At 42.4% G+C, this 18,631-nt stretch overlaps 1 protein-coding gene across 1 annotated transcript in view; it reads right to left on the bottom strand.

Annotated features, from left to right (window-relative positions):
- Positions 1-1,929: 1,929 nt before the first annotated feature.
- rcbtb2 (regulator of chromosome condensation (RCC1) and BTB (POZ) domain containing protein 2) overlaps positions 1,930-18,631 on the bottom strand; it is a 34,291-nt gene continuing 17,589 nt past the window's right edge. Inside the window, exons 6-12 of the mRNA XM_042062864.1 lie at positions 16,372-16,479; positions 16,015-16,157; positions 12,441-12,631; positions 11,997-12,123; positions 8,192-8,331; positions 4,309-4,439; positions 1,930-3,951 (exon numbers count right to left, since the gene is read on the bottom strand). Coding sequence (XP_041918798.1) covers positions 3,811-3,951; positions 4,309-4,439; positions 8,192-8,331; positions 11,997-12,123; positions 12,441-12,631; positions 16,015-16,157; positions 16,372-16,479 — 981 coding nt within the window. The 3' untranslated portion in view covers positions 1,930-3,810. The remainder of the gene's footprint in view (positions 3,952-4,308; positions 4,440-8,191; positions 8,332-11,996; positions 12,124-12,440; positions 12,632-16,014; positions 16,158-16,371; positions 16,480-18,631) is intronic.

The raw sequence follows: 18,631 nt of genomic DNA, 5'->3' as shown, positions 1-18,631 counted from the left end.
TTCCTCATGCCAACTCACAATGGGACTGCCAAAACGCTATTTTGGGGGCCAACTGTGCTGAAAGAGTGCACATCCATGAAGTCGTCCAGGGAGAGGAAGTTGGTGTGAAAAGATTATTGTGGTCCTTGTTTATCTAACATAATTTTTTTGTGTGTCTCTTAGGGCCTGGGGTGTCTGGAGGTCACTGAGAATTTATTTTACCCAAAGAGGTTTTAACTTTGAACTTGCAACACATTCACTATACAACCATGAAACTTTAAATGTTTTAGTTAATAAGGCTACATACACAACTGACATCAAATAATCTTCAGCAAGATAACATTAAAGGCCAGTTTCTTCAGTGCCACTTGTAATAGTACAAACAGTACAACCTATGTGTAAATAATGGTAAACGATGGTCTTCTATTTTTTTAATCACTTTCTTAGGTGACCACTTCTGTCAATCTCATCAAGACTGACCGGCCACTGCCCTCCTGCTTTAATTCCACAACACCAGGCAAAGCAGATTGGTGACAGTTTATAGGATTATGCAGGATTTAATTTTTTTTTCTTATTGCTACAGGGTGTTTTGAAACTATTTCTACAGCTTGACCGTTACTGGTAACGTCACTTGCTGTGAAAATAAAAATGGACGTTTGTCTGCCAGGGAAAGTGGATTAAGAAAGGGAAAAGACAAGCTCGGTTGCTTTCCAAAGCAAACCACTTTATAGGGCTTATGATCAAATGCTGAATGATCAGGAAATGGTTTCACACCACACAGGCCAGAACTGGCTGTTGCAATATTCATGCAATGTTTGCCATCTTATGTGAACTTCTGCAGTGAAGACGAATATGCCTAAAGGGAGAACGCAAGTGTGAAGTGTTCTATATGACACGGGTGAAGTCTCTGTAGACTTCAAAGTGCAGCTCACAAAGCTACACAGAGCATTCAAGCTTATTGCTAGAGCTGTGATCAAATTAAAGTGAGGAATGCTTGTTTTATACTGAGCCCCAGCAAATTCCCCTCCTTTAAAATGGATTTAAAATTCCAAAGTACATTTGCAAGGGGTTTCACTCACATACAGCACACTTACAGTAGCCAGAGGCATTAACAAGACATTTTCAAGATGTGATTTGGGAAAGCAAACGAACCTTCCTTGTCTGATCATGCAGTATTTTTGCAACCAAACACTGATTAAAGTTATTTAAGCAGCACAGAATCACTACGCTCACAAGAAGAAATGTGGAAGTGTGGAGGAGAGCCTCTCTCAACTTACTTCAGGGAGAGGCTATTCAGAGAGCGGACTGATCGTCCCCCTACCACCAGTCTGCTTCTTAGCAATGAGACAGGCCTTACTGCTACAGAGCTGTGATCAAATTAGACACTGCCCTCTTCAGGCCAAATGACGTATCACACACTTCACGGGATCCGAAGGTGTGCCAGCCAAGAGCATTTTTAAATAGATGGAAAAGCTATTCAGAATACAAGAGCCGCCAGGTGACTGCAAGCCCTTGCCCTGTTCTGTCAGTAATACAAGTGAAATCAAAATTACTGCATCCTGATCACATAGAGGGGAGCGAGATATGGCCACTCCTTTGTATCAGAAGTTGAAGTACATCGTACCAGTACCAAAGTCGGTAATTCTTATGTCAGCGGACAGACAAACAGGAACACACACAGATAGATGGGTTTGATTTCAATAACCTCCATCCAACTGGAAACAAGGGTAATATATCAATGTAAACACAGCCGTGTTGACTCAATATTCGATTACTGCTTAATGTTTTCTTCACAGTGATGGATGCAAGTACTGCGGAGGTGGCTGTGTAAATATTCTCCAAACACCACACAAAGACAAACACACTACCCCGGCCCTGTCAACACAGAAAATGCAAGTGTCTTTACGGTTTCCTCTTCCACAGACACATAAATCAGCACTGCCTGGAGGCCGTGTTCTCACTGACATTTATTTACACACTGAAAATACATTAGACCTGGTTGCACATTGCCAAGTAGTTTTGTCACCTCTTTTAGAAGTCCATTTATTTGAGTGGTGTGGCAACACCACTGGAACATTGCAAATTCTCAGTTGAACAAAATCAAGAAGAGGGAAAAAAGTGAGGGCTCCCTCCGAAGCCGTTTTGGTGCATAGGCAGCATTACACTGGACTGGCCACCAGACAAAGCAAACCATTGCAGCTACTTGCCATTGGTCTATAAGGGATGGGGGGGGATGAATGCGCAAATTTGCAAAAAAAACCCTCATCCCCTTACTTAAAAAACCACAAACAAACAAACAAAAACAACATACATTTGTAAACAATAAGCAAGCAAATTAGCAGTTTCTCCCATTGTCATTTCCCAGTTATAAAAGAAATCAGCAGCTTATGAATTTAATGGCTAAAGTAAACCTACGATGGCTAGCTGTGATTTGGAGAGACTAAGGTGTTGGGAAAAGCTGAGATTCATTGGCATGTTGGTTATAAAGCTCAACTGCCTGGACATCCTGCTAAAACGTCTACAACATGGTCAACTGGAGTCAGGACAGTGCTTTCAGCTGGGCACAGAAAGTTAATGTTTGACAGAGCAAGGTTGTTTAAGGTCTTAGCCCCCCCACTCGGTGTCAACACCACCACTGCTAAACCTTTGCTAAAGACAAAGTAGTACATTCAATGAATATTTCAATAAAGCACAAATATGTAATACAATAATACTATGACATGTGTCACATCGCCTTGCAGGTCATAAATTGGACATGAATCAGTAATTGGATGTTTTTGATGTGCAAAACAATAACATGGAACAAAAAGCACAAATATGGATACTTTGCCACAGGTAACAGAAGTGAATTATTTCATATATTTGTTGGATTTTCTGTTTTTTAATAAATTGTGGTTTAATAAAACAAAAATATATATTTATTAACAAAGAGCTGTGCTTTCTTGTACAGCCACATTTTGGGAGGATCCAAACGCGTTTTTTGAAGACCTAGCCTAAGCACTCATTTTGCTGTTGACCTCTCAGTGGAAAGGCTTGTTTTCTCAAAAACAGAAAACAATCATCAACAATGTGTCACAGAAAACACCCCAAACACAGCACACCTCGTTCTATGCACATGGTTCACATGGGAGAATTGCCTTTTTTAAATCTACCACCAACAAAATGAAGGTTTTTTTTGGAAGCATGTTCTCAGAGAGAATCCAGGGGGCACTAGTGAGAGAGGCAAAGCGACCAGGAACCCAGTCTAATGCAATTTATGCATTAGTAAGTCTTGCGACTTACATGTATAGACGCTATATATAGTACTCCAATTTTGTCCAATTATATAAATCACAAAAAAAGGAGGAATGAGGGGGGGAGTGTGTGTGTGTGTGAGTGACAGAATTAGAGAGAGAGAGAGCGAGTGAGTGAGTGTGTGTGTTTCTGAGGACATTTCCTCTCGAGAACTCCCTTTAATGAGCCGTTTCAGCTTTTGAACAGCTACACTGGTGCTTCGACTACAGTTAAAAAATATACATATATAATAGTCAATCCATATCCATGTCCCTTTCGAATGATCGGTGTGAGCAGGTTTGGTGTGGTGAACCCTTTCCCCTAAGGCTGCGCTGACTGGGCCATCAGTGGTTTTGGCGTTGGCCCTCCTCTCCTGCCTTGGCTTTCCATGTGCTCACAGGCCTGCAGCAGAAAGTGCAGTCATGCCTGGCTGGCATCCGACCACTGGGGCTCCAGCCACCAGCCTCACCAGCCATCTACCCCTCCAGGCTTCCATTTTCTCCCTCTCCCCCCAGTCTGTCCCCGTTCTCCATGGTCTCTCAGGCTCCGGAAGGGTTTCTAGTTTTTGAAGGCCCCGTAGCGGCTGGCTTTGCTGATGAAGTTCTTGAGCAGGTCGTGGTCCATGTCGTTGAAGGCCTGGGTTTGAGTGACGGCCGTCAGGTGATTGACGCAGAACTTGAAGCAGAACTCCTCCAGGTCCTGCAAACCCAAAAGGTCAGAGCTGGAGAAGGTATAAAACCAAGGGAAGGGGACAGGAAGCCATGATGACACTCACGTCCTGACTAGGCAACAGTGTCTGTGTGTTTGTATGAGCATTCCCATAATTGTAATCAGAAAAGTGTGTGTGTGTGTGTGTGTGTGTGTGTGTGTGTGTGTGTGTGTGTGTGTGTGTGTGTGTGTGAGAGAGAGATATATGCATGTGCATGCGAAACGGATTTGTGTACAGCATCGAGGCATAGCATGAAGGTAACGTGTAAGGTGCTTGAATGTGGTGTGGTGTGTACATGCGCGCGCATGTCCATGCTTATGCGGTGAGGGTCAAACATGCAATCTTACCCGGGCCTCATACTTGACGGCGGCCGACAGCAGTGTGATGGCGTTGTCCTCGGAGATGCCCCTCTTTATTGTCTCCTGGCAAAGCCGCTTCAGCCGAGTCTCTCTGTAGTAGGTGGCCAGATCCAGCAGTCCTGACCGCAAACAAACAAAAACACAACACACACACAAAGGATTAAACATCACCAGGTTATTAAGGCAAGGCTGATAACACATGAGGAAATGAACATTATTTAAACTAAAACATGCGGCTGTTTGCACACCCATGTTCTGTAGATGCATAGTATTTCCTAAGACTGAGATTGACACTGAGACCAGAGAAGACAAAGAAGACCAAGATCCCAGTCTGTGGTTTCATTAGGCGGGAAAAACAGATATAGGTGAGTATCGTCTGCGTAGCAGTGATACGAGAAGCCACATGAGTGGATAATCGGACCCAGGTAGCAGCATCTAGCTATGGGGCAGGAGCACCCCTGTGGTGAGACGTGGACATGAGATGTGGACGTTTGACCTAGCCATGACACACTGAACCATTGTCCATCATCTGACCGTCTCACGTATAATTCCATTGGGTACTTTTATTAATATCACAAAGCAGTCAGGTGATGACAACTTGAGGATTGCTTTGAGGAAACGTAGCTAGTGTCTCATACCATACATGCATACCGAAACACTGCTCTCCATGACGCTTGAGAGTATAGATAGTAGGATGTGGTGGTTTAACTGGGTGAAAAGCAGCTGATAAGTCGAGCAAGATGAGCACCGAGGACCGAGCTGTTGCTCTGGCCGAGGCTACCAGAGCCTCAAGAGGCTTCAGTCATAGAAAACAGAGCGGTCTGACTGGAGTAGCCACTTTTAACGCCAGTCTGATTAGGATCAAGGTCATTCTGTGAGAAGAATTCTGTGACGTGTTTGGAAGCCACCCTTTCGATAGCCTTAGAAAGAAATGGGAGGAGTGAGACCAGGCAATAAAGTCTGGAAAAGTACCAGAATCCAGTGAATAGGGGTGTGACGAGATCTTGTGCCACGAGATCTGGCGATAGAAAAATGTCATAATATTTCTCGTCATGGTAAAAATCTGTCTTGAGGAGAAGTATCCAGCTTTAGCCTATTTTATGCTTCTGCGTCGAATCGACGGCGTACCCCCGCAGACACCTCTGTGTCGCCGCGAACCCCTCAATGACCCCTCCGCCATAGCTCGATGTGCACCTTCGCGTCAAGTACGACGTAGACCGCAAGGACTGTGATTGGTCAACTTGTCCTGTGTCAAGATAGTCTGTTTCAAGCAGCCTACTGTGGGGATTAGCAACATGCTAGTTCACTGGCATAAGCTTTGCAACTAACATATTTAGGTTACAATGACGGGGTTATCTTTTTGTAAAGTGTTTATATGTCACTAACGTTTTGAAATTAGCACCTCGCCAGCAGGCAGTACTTTGTGGGCAGTTGTGCTAAAGTTTGCCTGTTAACATAACTTAAACTGGCTGGCAGACACCTCGCAAATAACCTCAGACTTATTTGCTGGTTTACTGTGTCTATTTCTCGATACGTTGTACAAAATCGAAGCAAGAAAAGGCCAAACAAATAAGATCAATATTTTGGCACGACAGTCTATGGTGTTTGCCATTCTGAGTACCGTTTCGGTCATACAGTCTTGTTTCGGCGGTGAGCGACGCAGACACAGGCGACACCGAGCGTTATGGTGGTAAAATGCACCACGATGCAAAGCAACCTGACGCAGAACCATAAAATAGTCACAACGCCGTAGGAGTGCCGGCGTAGCCATGCCGTGGAGTTGACGCAGAAGCATGTTGAGCCCTTTAGTCTTAATCGGCCGACTTTTTGTTGTGCTTTGGAGTCCTACTAACTACGATCATCATATTCATTTAATGGCTAGTCTTTATGTTAAATAAAATTATCCATAGGTGCACTTTGGTGTTTGCCAAGTGCCAACTGCTGACAAAACCTATTCACGCAACATTTTATTACCTTCAATGTTTAAGGATAAAGACAGAATACTTTATATGGCTGTATGTCCAGAAAAACAAACCTATAGTCTCTAAGCTCTATTTTTCAAGTTATAATTTGGGAGATCTGGGCAGACATTTGGTTAACTAGGATGAGCAAGACCACACAGAACAAAATCACATGAAGGGTTGTAATTTTGGTCCCTGTGATTGCTGACAAAAATTATATGAGCACGATGCACCACGACAGTCTGAATGCTAAAATAAAATGATCAAAAGTCTTTGAATTATTATATATCTAATCTGGTCTGAACTGGATCTCTGTTCATAGGAAAGATTAACAAATAATTAATAATAAAAGTGTCAAAAGACTCATCTGTTATATTTGATTCTCCTTACAGAGTCGCGGTTTGTATGTTTAGGTTATTGTTATAACTGACTATTGTTATAACTTTTTAGGCTAAATACTTTAAACTTCCGATTTTAATGTTAATGTAATGTTTATTGATGTTAAGTTGCTTTAGAGCTATAAATATAACACAAACATAAACCAGGCAAGACTGAGTATATGCAATGCATGTTAGGTTTTTTTTTTTTTTAAAGTATATTTTTTGGACTTTTTGCCTTTATTCGGACAGGACAGTGAAGATAAACAGGAAGGAATGGGAGAGAGATGGGGTAGGATCGGGACATGACCGCAGGCCGGACTCGAACCTGGGTCCCCGTGGGCACTTGGATCCGTACATGGTATGGGCACTGTAGCCTGTTGCGCCACAGCGCCCCCCGCATGTTAGGTTTCTTGTTGCGCCCTTAGCCGGGTTGTGTTGTAACCAGGTTGTGACTGTACGGTTCAGACTGATACTGTAGCAGCTACTTTGTAAGGGAAGAATGAAGCAAAGATGTTGGCTCTGAGGTATTGCTTAACAACAATGGTTTAACAGACATTTATCACACGGCTCTGTGGTGCACTTGATGAATAGTAGCTGAATAGAATTATCAGACTGTTGCCACAGGCAACATGTACTTATTAGCTGTGACAGTCAAAATTCCTTTGGGATGAATAAAGTATTTCTTATTCTTAGATTGTGAGCAGAGGGGGTTCTAAAGGTTTTAGAACTGTGACATTCATGATGCTTATGCTGTTACAACGGTAGGTTACCGTACTTTTTAATGGCTGCGTCAAGTTGTAAAAAAAGTACGCTACATGTCCCTGTTTAGTTAAATTCTTAACAAACTAGAACATATTTTTTTAATTCTGTTTCAACTTCCATGGAGAGTAAACATGTATGTATGCATGCATGTCCTTTCTGGCCAAATTTCACAGCTTTCTAGTCTAACACCTTAGTGTAAATCGTGTTTGAAAGGAGAGGATAGAAAAGTGTTAGGATTGTGCCAGTTCTCCCCTACTCTCGTATAGCAAACAAATGGAATGTTGGAACATTGCGCTCCCCAACACAAACGCGAAAGGTCTGCTTTGCTTCATCTTGAATCCATGTCATAAGATGGTTCCTCACATTAAAAATCATGACATTACATACTATGTGCAGGCCAATATTTCACTTTTTTTTTTTGCGGTGATTACTGCGATGAGCTCAGACCCACGACAATTCTCAATTCTCTCAAAATATCAACAATTCTCTCAACTTAAATTGATAAAACCAACCTCTCGATACATGATCTGAATGTCTGACGCATCATTCCATTGGGAACTTCTATTAATATCGCAAAACAGTTAGGTGATGACAACCTGAGGATTGCTTTGAGGAAACATAGCTAGTGTCTCATACCGTACATGCAATACATCAACAAGGAAACCCTGCTCGCTTAAACAGAACTTATTAAATGCTAATTAAGGCAACCATGTTGTCATCGTTTTGCCCGGCACTGACGTGTATTCTTGAGAAGAAAGGCATGGATACCTATGGCATCTTCAGGTGGCAGGTTGATGGTATCTGTGTACAGGTACTCCAGAAAGGCGCGGTATACCAGGTAGGAGAACTGATGGACCTCGATGGAATCCTCGTCGGTCTCGTTCAGCAGAGCCCGGAAATGCTCACACCTGCCAGAAGAGAAGTAATGGAGGATGAAAAGAAAAAAAATCCCTTCATGCTTCCAAACCTGCATAAGGGACATTCCATTGAAGGAAGCTACAAATCACAAGAGTATCATGTCTGAGTGAACGAATTCTGCAGTACTGCACTTTGGTTAGACCGATGAGATGCCTGTTACAGAAAATTCCCTGTAAAACACCAAGAGTAACGCTTCAGCATCCCGTCCGAATCTCATAACACTCCATCTGCCCAGGGTAAGTATGGCCTTGCTTGGTTCTCTATCTGAAGACATAATGATTCCCATATCTGCAGCATTACACATGCATCCCATCCTGTGTAGATTGAGGTGGTTGTTATCGTTGTTGTTGTGTGTGTGTGTTCCTGGAAAACAACGGAAGGGGGAACCCTGTGAAATGTTTTCCTGTGGTGGCTTCCTCCTCATGTAAACAGGATGGCACAGTATGGCCCCCACACATGAGCTGACGCACTGAATAGGGGGACTGAGACAGTTCTATATAGAGGGAAGGTACACAAAAGACCATCCACTGAAGGATCCCAGAGTCTTGGCAACTCTAATTTTATCAAAGCAGTTCCCCTCTATTAACTCATTGAGTGCCAAAAACGTAATATTACGTTTTTCCTTCCCATGCGTTGAGTGCCAAAAACGTAATATTACGTTTTTAGCTTTTTTTTTTAAATTACGAAACTAGACACTCTAACACACCTTATATGTGATTTTGGGAACTCTGTGATGAATGGAAATGAAATATATGACGATCGAAAACTCATGAAAAATCTGGACATTTTATCATAACTCGGTTGCCGCTTTGGGTCAATCAGTGACGCATGCACGTCAGCTCAAAACCAGGCCATTTTCGTGGGTCTATAACTAGGTGGCAGTCTCGCTAGGTCACTTCCCGGAACTTTACAGGCAACACTTCATATTTCATTAAAAGGCGTTATATCTCCATTTCTAGAAAGAAAAAAAAAAAAAACAGCGATTTTGATGAAAACTAGCCACTGTTTAGCTTGCGATTTCTCAGGAACAGAAGTGTGTAGAAATACACGGTTTGCACCCACTGAGAGCTTAAAGTCTCACCTTTCAAACGAGCCATTGTGTGTGTTCATAGCTATAACACAGAATATGCTGTGGCTGTACAAAAATCATCAACAATGGTCTAGATTGCTGGCACTCTAGGACAAAGCTTCCGAAAACAGCTTGGCATTTAATGAGTTAAACCAGTGGTAAACCGCTGCCAGAAAACATGGGATAATGAACCTGGCCACAACTTCAGAGAATACAGATGGCATATGCTTAATTGCTACAATTATGAGCGGTCCTGGGAAAATTCTTTCCCCTACGAGAGGTCCAAGGAACCAAAATGTTTGAGAAACCCTGGTGTAAACGCTTATTGTGTTCTAACAACAGTGATATTCACTGGTGTAAGTGGAAAACACAATTAGGAAATGTGCAATACTATTTTACTGTAGTTGCAGGCTATGCGAAATATTAAGGGTGTGTTTTTCTGCTTAGAGATTGAGGTTCCTATGTCTGCTGTGCTTACTCTATTTTATTCCTGTTATCTTTTATGTGGTATGGGGCGTTGAACTTGTGTGTGTTTTGTATTGTAAGCAGCTGTATGTAGCACTGTATGCCCAAGACAAATTTCCCTTCTGGGACAATAAAGTTCATTTAATCTAATCTAATCTAATGCATCCCAGATCATGAGAGTTCTAATGAATGGGTCATTGGCAATAGCGGGATCTAAACACATGTGGTTTGCAACGTCTCTGGTTTACTCTGGTCTGTGTGTGTGTTTTATGTGTCCGTGCGTGTGTGTGTGTGTGTGTGTGTGTGTGTGTGTGCGCGCGCGTGTGGGAGTGTGTTTGTGCTTGTACGTGATTGTGTTTATGTGTGTGTGTGCGCGCGTGTGGGTCTGTGTGTGCTTGCCTGTGCGTGCATATGCCTGCATGTCTACTTTGTGTGTATGTGTCTTTATGTGTGTGTTTATGCGTGTGGGTGCTTGTGTGTGTGTGCGCGCGTTTATGTGTGTGTGTGTGTGTGTGTGTGTGTGTGCGTGTGTGTGTGAGAGCACGTTTATGTGTGCATGTGTTTATGAGTGTGTGTGTGTGCCTGCGCGTGCATGTATCTTTATGTGTCTGTTTGAATGTGTTCATGAGTGCGTGTGTGCGCATGCATAGTGTAGAGTCACTAAATGTACACGTATAATTTATTGTTTGGTCCCCCATGAACAGAACTCCACGAAATTTTAACTAGGTGGCGCTATACATCAAATGAGTGGATGTGGGATGGGTTGACATGGCCCCTAGAAGCAAACATACAACAACAAAAAAAATGGTCCTCCTAGGCCCTACGGTTCTCGAGATATTTACACAAAACTGTGTCCGCCCTACCCTCCTTTCGGGGGGGTCCAGTCCGCCGGGGGAACGACGGATCAAAACGAAAAACAATGGTTGTCATCCTTGAGGGGCTACAAGCCCACCAAGTTTCTTGCACCCCGGTCTTTCAGTGTTCCGGGAATCGTTGACACAAAATTATTGAAGAACAAAAAAGAAAAGAAAAATATCCTGAAGAAAAAAAAACTGACCACCGCGGTAATGATTTTATGCCCGTTATGGTCAATAGAACACCATTTAGTGCTTAGATTGTACCCAGTGTGTTAAAAAACAACTAAAAGGGTCATGATCGTACCTGATAAACAGTGCAATATCAAGCATTCTGGGTATGTATTGACAATGTCAGAGACTTCATTCTCCATATTATATGTCAGTGTACCATCAGTTTGAAGCTGTTATTTTAAAGGTTGTATCAGCGATGGCGGGGTAACATCACTTCTGTTGCCTATCAAACAAAACAGAGAGCTAGCTCGCCACTCCCTCCCCCTCCCTCCTGTGCAATTGAAATTCTCCTGAACGTGCATCTCGTCTGTTATTGGTTGGAACACTTCATTTTGCCTTTGAGTGGTTGGCAACACTTGTTGGTAGCAATTGTTTTTGTGTGCAGACCTCAGAGCCTAGGCTGCCTACAGAGACGTGTTTATTTGATGGCCTACTTATGGGGCGGGCAGCTAGTGGATCGTTAGGAAAGATTAGATGAATGTGACCATTTATGTTTGGGTCTTTTTTGGGCCTGCAATCGCTGATACAACCTTTCGGGTAATAGAACTGCCTTGGGTTATTTTAAGCCCCCATTATGTGGCTCTCAATAGGTTCGGTGGTTAGTTTGTACCATTTGATAAGTTCAGTTGTGACTTTTTGAATACATCTCTGATACAGTATTTATGTTATGAGGTGTAACAGGCAGGTCAACATAGTTGATCTGTTAACTGTTGACATAGTTGATCTGTTGATAGATCTATGAGATTTCCATAGATAGGCAGAGAAAAGCTGTTGCTCTCAAACACTGTCTACTTAATCTACACAATCAGTGTAGTGATGAAGGCATAGATTAAAATAGACAGATATCGAAGCAAAGTGATTTCATGCTCCCTTAAAAGAGCATTTTTAGTATATTCCAAATACAAAATTAGAGTATTTTATTTTGATACATGGCGTGACTTCCGTATTTTGTAGTTTATTTTGATACACTTAAAATTATGTAAAATGTAGAGCCTAAGCCTGGTTTAGGCAGGGGTCACACACACACATTTACCTTATTTTCAGAAGGGCCTTGTGGACGTGGATAAACTTCCCATCCACCAGGAACTTGAGGTCTGAGATCTCCGGGCTGTCAAACTCCCTCTTGAGTGACTGAGCAACCGTCAAGTAGTCATCCCCATCTAGGAGACCAAGGATGCTGTTAAGGTTGTTTGTCTGTTGTTGAGAGTAACTACAATTTAAATACATGGGTGCGAATGTATTTTTTTTCCATGTGCAAAGTCATATATAAATAGGAATATTTTCCTTGCTATTCTTTCATTACCAGTCAGTATCAGTAAGCATATCACTACTATAAAGCAGAGGGCAGTAATTCAACATTCCGGAGGCATTCTGTTCTAAAATAGGATCAGCACCATATTTCAGTCATGAATCTAAAATAAGTGATTTTAATGAGTCATCATGTTAGATGGCCATCGCCCCCACACACGATGCTTACCCACGGTGAGGAGGCGCCACGTTACGGCAGGCGTAGCGAAGCAGGCAAACACGTCGTCGGTGGTGGAGAAGTGGGCGAGATGCGGGCATGCCACGGCCTGGACACGGCACTGGCCCCACATGTACACCTGGCCGCTCTGCGTCTTGGCAGCAGACGTGTGGCTGGTGTGACAGGCGGCCACCTCCACCATCCTGAGCACAGAGCACGGACGGAGCACCAAGGAAAGTGAGGAGGGGATAACGTACAGGGTTACAATGGAGGGTGTGGAGGTGGAATCTGCATCAGCATCTCGGCACTGCTCCAATACTAAAAAGGAGTTTCACCGTAGCTTGCCTTGAGGTTATTAAAATGCTCAGGATTCCAAAAAAAAAGAAAATGAGAGCTACAGTTTTACTTTAACTTGGCTTAAGTAAACTTACTTTAACTGTCAAATAAATTGAATGCAGGCCATTACCAAATGAAATGAAATACTGACAATTATTGTGGAGGTGATAATACAGCCCTATAATTTAACTTGAATTATATGTATAGATTTAGTACAATTTAGTACAATCTTTGTGACCTCTTTATAAACTAATTCTCTTTCTTAAATGTCAAGTAGCTCTAATAGTGGAAGAATAAATAGTCAACACTGTTTTAAACATACTGTAGCTAATGTCTTTTCCCACAGTAATATTCTCATGTTTTGCCGTTTTCAACTGGGAAAACAGCATGCTGGGACATCATTCTGATACCCGCCATATACTTACAATGGCAAGTTACTGTCAGGCAGCAGCATGTTCTAACAGCAACCATGGTTAGCTGCCAAAACTTTGAAATGAGACATATCTGCGGTCAATTAATTATGCCCTTTTTTGTTAAAGCTATGAGAATCTCCTGCAAAAAAAAATGGTTTGGTTCCATAACACTGATTTAGCATTATGCACTGGGGCACAGTCCCAAAGTTAAGTTGGGGGTTGTCACGTCCGGCTTTGCCATGCTAGGCGAGGCTCATTCCACCTTCAACAGAATACGTTTGGGCAGTCTCTCTACCCCCAGTCTGGAGGGGGAGCTGTCTGTTTTTGGTCCATCTGGGCTAAACAGCAGCTGATTGACGGGACTGTTTAAAAACATCTCGTGCCAGTTGTTCTCTCTCTGCCATGCTCGGCTCTGCTCTGGCCTCTTTACTGGCGGCAGCACCATCTTTCTCCTTTTGGCCTTTTTGCATTAGACATGTAGCCTAGAAATCTAGACGCGCCCCTAGTGGCAGCAAATTACATTTGCTGCCAGGGCTAGTCTAGCAACTCTCCGTTGGCTTGTGAGCTCCAGAAATCGAAACTCAATCAGGCCAATGAAATCGTGTATAGAGTCGTTAGGTGGGCTTAACATAATGATTGATAGAAGAGTTGCAACGGTTTGGCTTGAATTCCCTGCTACTTGAAAACAAATAAGATGGATGTTGCTGTTGGCGAACAGTGTGACACGAGTTAAGCTTTTATTAAGTTGGCAAACGTTTGAACTAGCCAACTAGCTCCGCTGGTGGGAAACGCATGGGACTCATCGCGCTGCCGCTGTCCTATTGCGTGCAGAGGGAATTTGAAAGACAACTGATTATCCCGCCCCTCGGACTGAGCACTGTGAACGGTGAGTGCCCAGACCCTACATTTTAATGTGGGTCTGGCTCGTCAGGCTATTAGACATAGCCTACACTTCACTGATCTGCACTACACATTTGATTAGCCTTTTCTTGCTTCCCATTTACTGACTTGAAATCTACTTATTGATTTAAATGATGTTTTTATCGTATATTTATGATTTAATAAATTATCTTGATTTAACTGTACAAACAGTGTGGTGTTCCCCGGTCATTGCTACTGTGATCTGGTAGTCATGACAGGGGTAATGATTTTGGTTAAACTTGTACCGTATATTGTTGCAAACTTACTTGAAATAACATACGTTCAGCAACTTTGTGGTAGTCTACTAGTTCTAGCAAAAATATGTTAGGACAATTTATCTAAATGGGTTCACTTACTTAGATCGCTTAAATGTAGGGCTAATGGTCATACTAATCCGAGATAGGGCTAATGTTTAGTCAAGGGCTAGCACTCCACCAATCAGATTGGTCATTGAGGCCGACTGCCATTATGTGAAAAAAGCATGATATCCCAATCAATGTGCCATCATGAGCATTTAGTTCTTTACTAGCATGAACATGTTGGATCAGGATGTGTGGTGTGAGCTGATTGCAGTCTGATGACTGATAACAGCAGCTGTGCCAGCGCATAAATGGTCATTGTTTTAGGACGAGCAGGTAAAATAAAACCATAATCTGATCAAAACATCCGTCACTCTGCTCCAGATCAAATTTAATGGCATCCTACAATTCCATTTGTAGGCCAAAAAAAAAAAAATGATGATGCTTTAAGGATCTGCAGGGACCCTGTTTTGTAGGAGATAATGGAACAGAACCCTATAATCAAAACCAGAGCCATCCATCTGGCACTAGAGCCCAGTCACTGTAGAAATCATAAACACTAGTGTTGTGCCTGTATCAAACCATGCCTATTCCTGTAGCAAGCCCATAGCGCAATGCCATGTCAGCTGCGGAGCTGAAATGGAATGTTGCTGTGCCATAACACCAAGTGATGTCACACACGGCCACTCTGTCTCTTCAGCTTCAGTGCCCATAGTAGCCTATGAATGTCTGCAGAAAGATGACGACCTGAAACCGCTCTTCAATTCGGGGTGTCAGAGTATCCCCCGCATGATCAGTGAGGCCGCTTGATGCACTCACCTGTGCTACTTTCTGCAGGTGTGCATTTAGTGCTATGTGAAGGGGGTAATGGAGCGTGGGAGGGGAGTGGCAGGTACATAAACAGTTCTTTTCAAAATATTTTTGCATTTCTTATCCAAACAACGTCAATCTAGAAGCTTGATGGCGTTTTGAGCACCCACCGTCTTCAAGGCAGTGCTGCCACCGGCGACTTCAAGGTAACGCTACCTTGCCTAATTCTGACCCCAACACCATGTCCTAACAGGATGCGATGTGAGCGAACATTAGCGATTAAATCTGTTTAATTCCATTGTTTTCAATTGGAGTGTCCCGACAACATGAGCAGTGCGATGCAACGCAACGTTTTGAGAGAACGCTTGTCGGACGCCGCGTTTCTATGCTTTTTCTGTCGCTCTCGTTGCTCTGCCATTTTGAATCAGAAATATGACACAATAGTAGGGCATATAGTAGGTCGCCCGGATCCTGTTAGGACATAGTGTAACGCTAGCGCCTTCCAGGCAGCGCTGCCTTGAAGTCGACGTTAGCGGCCCAAAAGAACATATATCAAACTAGACACTGCACTCATTTGTTCCCTTAGCAAGACACCTGTCGAGAGGCTAGTCAATATGTAAAGATATGTAAAGACTAGACACACACACACACAGGATCTTGAATTAACAGATAGATGGGTAATACAATTTATGGTTCCTGGAATTAATAGATAGATGGCTGATACAATTTCTGTTAGCGTGAATGAACATATGATAAAATGGACATATGAATAAAAATCACACTTTGCTCATTGAATGTGGCACTCACCTCTCCTTATCCATGTTGATAAGTGTGGGCACTGCTTGGTTGCTCTTGTTTCCTGTGCCAAGTTGCCCATAGGAGTTGGCACCCCAAGCATAAATAAATCCTTCATCTGTGAGTGCCAAGGTATGAGCATAACCGCAAGCCACCTGAGCAGGAAGAACAACAACGTTAGGAATACCCCTTTTCACCAGAAGGAATATATCAAGTCGACACAAGACACAAACCATGAAAGAGCAATGAGATGAATCAAAAGACATTTCTCATGTTGTCTAAAGACTGAATACCTGTGTTCCTGCATGTTGACTTGAACAAAACCCATAGGGGAAACAGAGGTAGTTTTCCCATCCTGCAAACTCTTACCTGCACAATGGTTATGCCTTGAAGGGCAGCAATTCTACACGGTGTCTGCTGATTGCCATTGTTGCCCAGGCCAAGCTGCCCATTGCAGTTGTAGCCCCAGCCATAGACCTGCACAGAGTAACACAGAAATAAAAATAATTAGCCTGAGCTATACATGACTATGGAATCACTCATATTACGCTGATCCAACTGATCAGTGAACTGAATTTAAAAAAGGCCATTTACAGTGAGTAAACTATATGACTTTGGCAAGTTATGAAAAAAGGGTTTAAAGCTACACAAGCACTAGAAATCTACCATAACCCCATCACAGGATAACAACATTTAGAAGAACTGTGATATTTTCAGCAGGGACCAATGACTCTTGAATAAATGTTATTATAAGGACCTTGTTGATAGCGATCGGTTGTTTCATCTCATTACATAACTAGTATGTATTGAGAGGAACTGCACAGCGTGCTAGCTCAGGTGCGGTTCACCGACGGGAGCAGGCAGTGGAATAGGCTGCATTGAACTCGGCTTGATACAGGGATTCCAGCAGTATTGTTTCATCTCATTACACAATAAGCAGAGATAGCAGGAGACAAACATTGATGAAAAATTTGATCAACTTCACATCCTGTTAACACTGAGTAAGACATTTTGAATCTGTCTTTTATTTCTATTTTATTTATGCCTTTTTTTTTATTATTTTTAAATTATTTTATGTATTTTTTTAATAACTCTTGTACTTGTATGCTTATACTTACCATTGTTCTTTACTTTTGCTTATGTAAAGCACATTAAAAAAAATAGACTTGATTGTTTAGTTTCACAATGCTTGACAAGACTAGACAAGCCTTCACAGTTTCAAGCGTAAAAACATTTGTGAGAGTCTTTATGGCCAGCACAAATCACAACAACCAATTATATAAGATGGTATCATCTCAGAATCCATTTGGTTGGTCCATGATGTGAACAGTGACAAGCTCTTCAGGCATTGTGGGGCATGCAAAAATCAATCCAACTGTTTCACTTATGCAACCAGCATATAAAAACACAGTGCATCAGATACTGACATAAAGTCAAGTATGCCCACTGGAGCAATGAAAGCTCACATACAAAGATTTGCAAAGGAGTTATACTGGGTAAAAAGCCAGGGTCAACATATACAGATTCATGGTCATCATTTCCTCACAGTAATGGTTTGTTTCCATTGAGTGGTACGGTTCAGTTTGGTACAGTATAGTACGGAATGGTAAACCCTGACCTGGCTTGAGTTTCGACTGCCAACGGTATTCTTACTTAATCAACGAATACCGATAGTTGCCTCAGCTAGTAAACAATGGGTTTCTGAGAGCTTTGGATACTGATTTCACAACTAGGTGTTGCCAAGTTACTATTTAACAACCATTTTTAGATACTAATGAGACAATTACTTTACTAACAGAACACAAAGCTAACATCAACGGACTGCAGTGGATCTAGCCTGGTCTAGCTCCACCCTTTAGGTACCATACTATTTTATGCTCGGTACAATGGAAACACAAGTAATTGCGGCAATTATTACCCCGACTTGTATTTTGAGGCCAGCCTGTCCGAATCGACCACACTCCCGGCTATTATCTGAGGCCCGGCTATATGCTAAATAGAAATTCCGGCTATAATTTGAGGATTTATGGGTATATGTGATATGCCTCCGAATCGTGTGATACGTCCGAACAGCGGCATCTGGTGGTTGAAGGTCACAGCCTGCATGAAAATAAGCATAAATGTTCCGCACTTGTAAAAGAGTGGACCAAAGGGCCCTTGAATTGTTCTTTTTAAAACCAAGGAGGATAGCCTGTAGCGATGCAAGAGGTCAGCTCTGCCATAAGCAGTGACTGATCACCTTTGCACATTTTGAAAATGTTGTTTGCACTTTCTTTTGCACTTCAGGGGCCGTATTCACAAAGAAAAGAACACAAAGAAAGGCTAAAAGTAGCTCCTAACTAGCGAATTTAGGAGCAACTCCTAAAAATAATGGGCATGTCACTCCTAACTTTAGGACCTCTAATTTTTTTCACTAAAAGTAATTCATGAAGCATTTTAGACCTAAAAGTAGCACCTAAGTCTGGGACCGCTTAAAAGTCGAAAGGACTCCTAACTCACTAAGACCTATTCACAAACCGCTTTTTGTGGCATTTCGCGTCGCAATGTTTTGAAATCCTATGCGGCTACAAGAGCTTCCAATCGCGAGGGAACAATTTTGCATTGTAGGCATAACTAAGGGATGCAATAA

The sequence above is a fragment of the Alosa sapidissima genome, chromosome 15 (genome assembly GCF_018492685.1).
Source record: "Alosa sapidissima isolate fAloSap1 chromosome 15, fAloSap1.pri, whole genome shotgun sequence".
In the NCBI taxonomy this organism is placed as follows: Eukaryota; Metazoa; Chordata; class Actinopteri; order Clupeiformes; family Clupeidae; genus Alosa; species Alosa sapidissima.
This window is presented reverse-complemented; position numbering and strand designations above follow the sequence as displayed.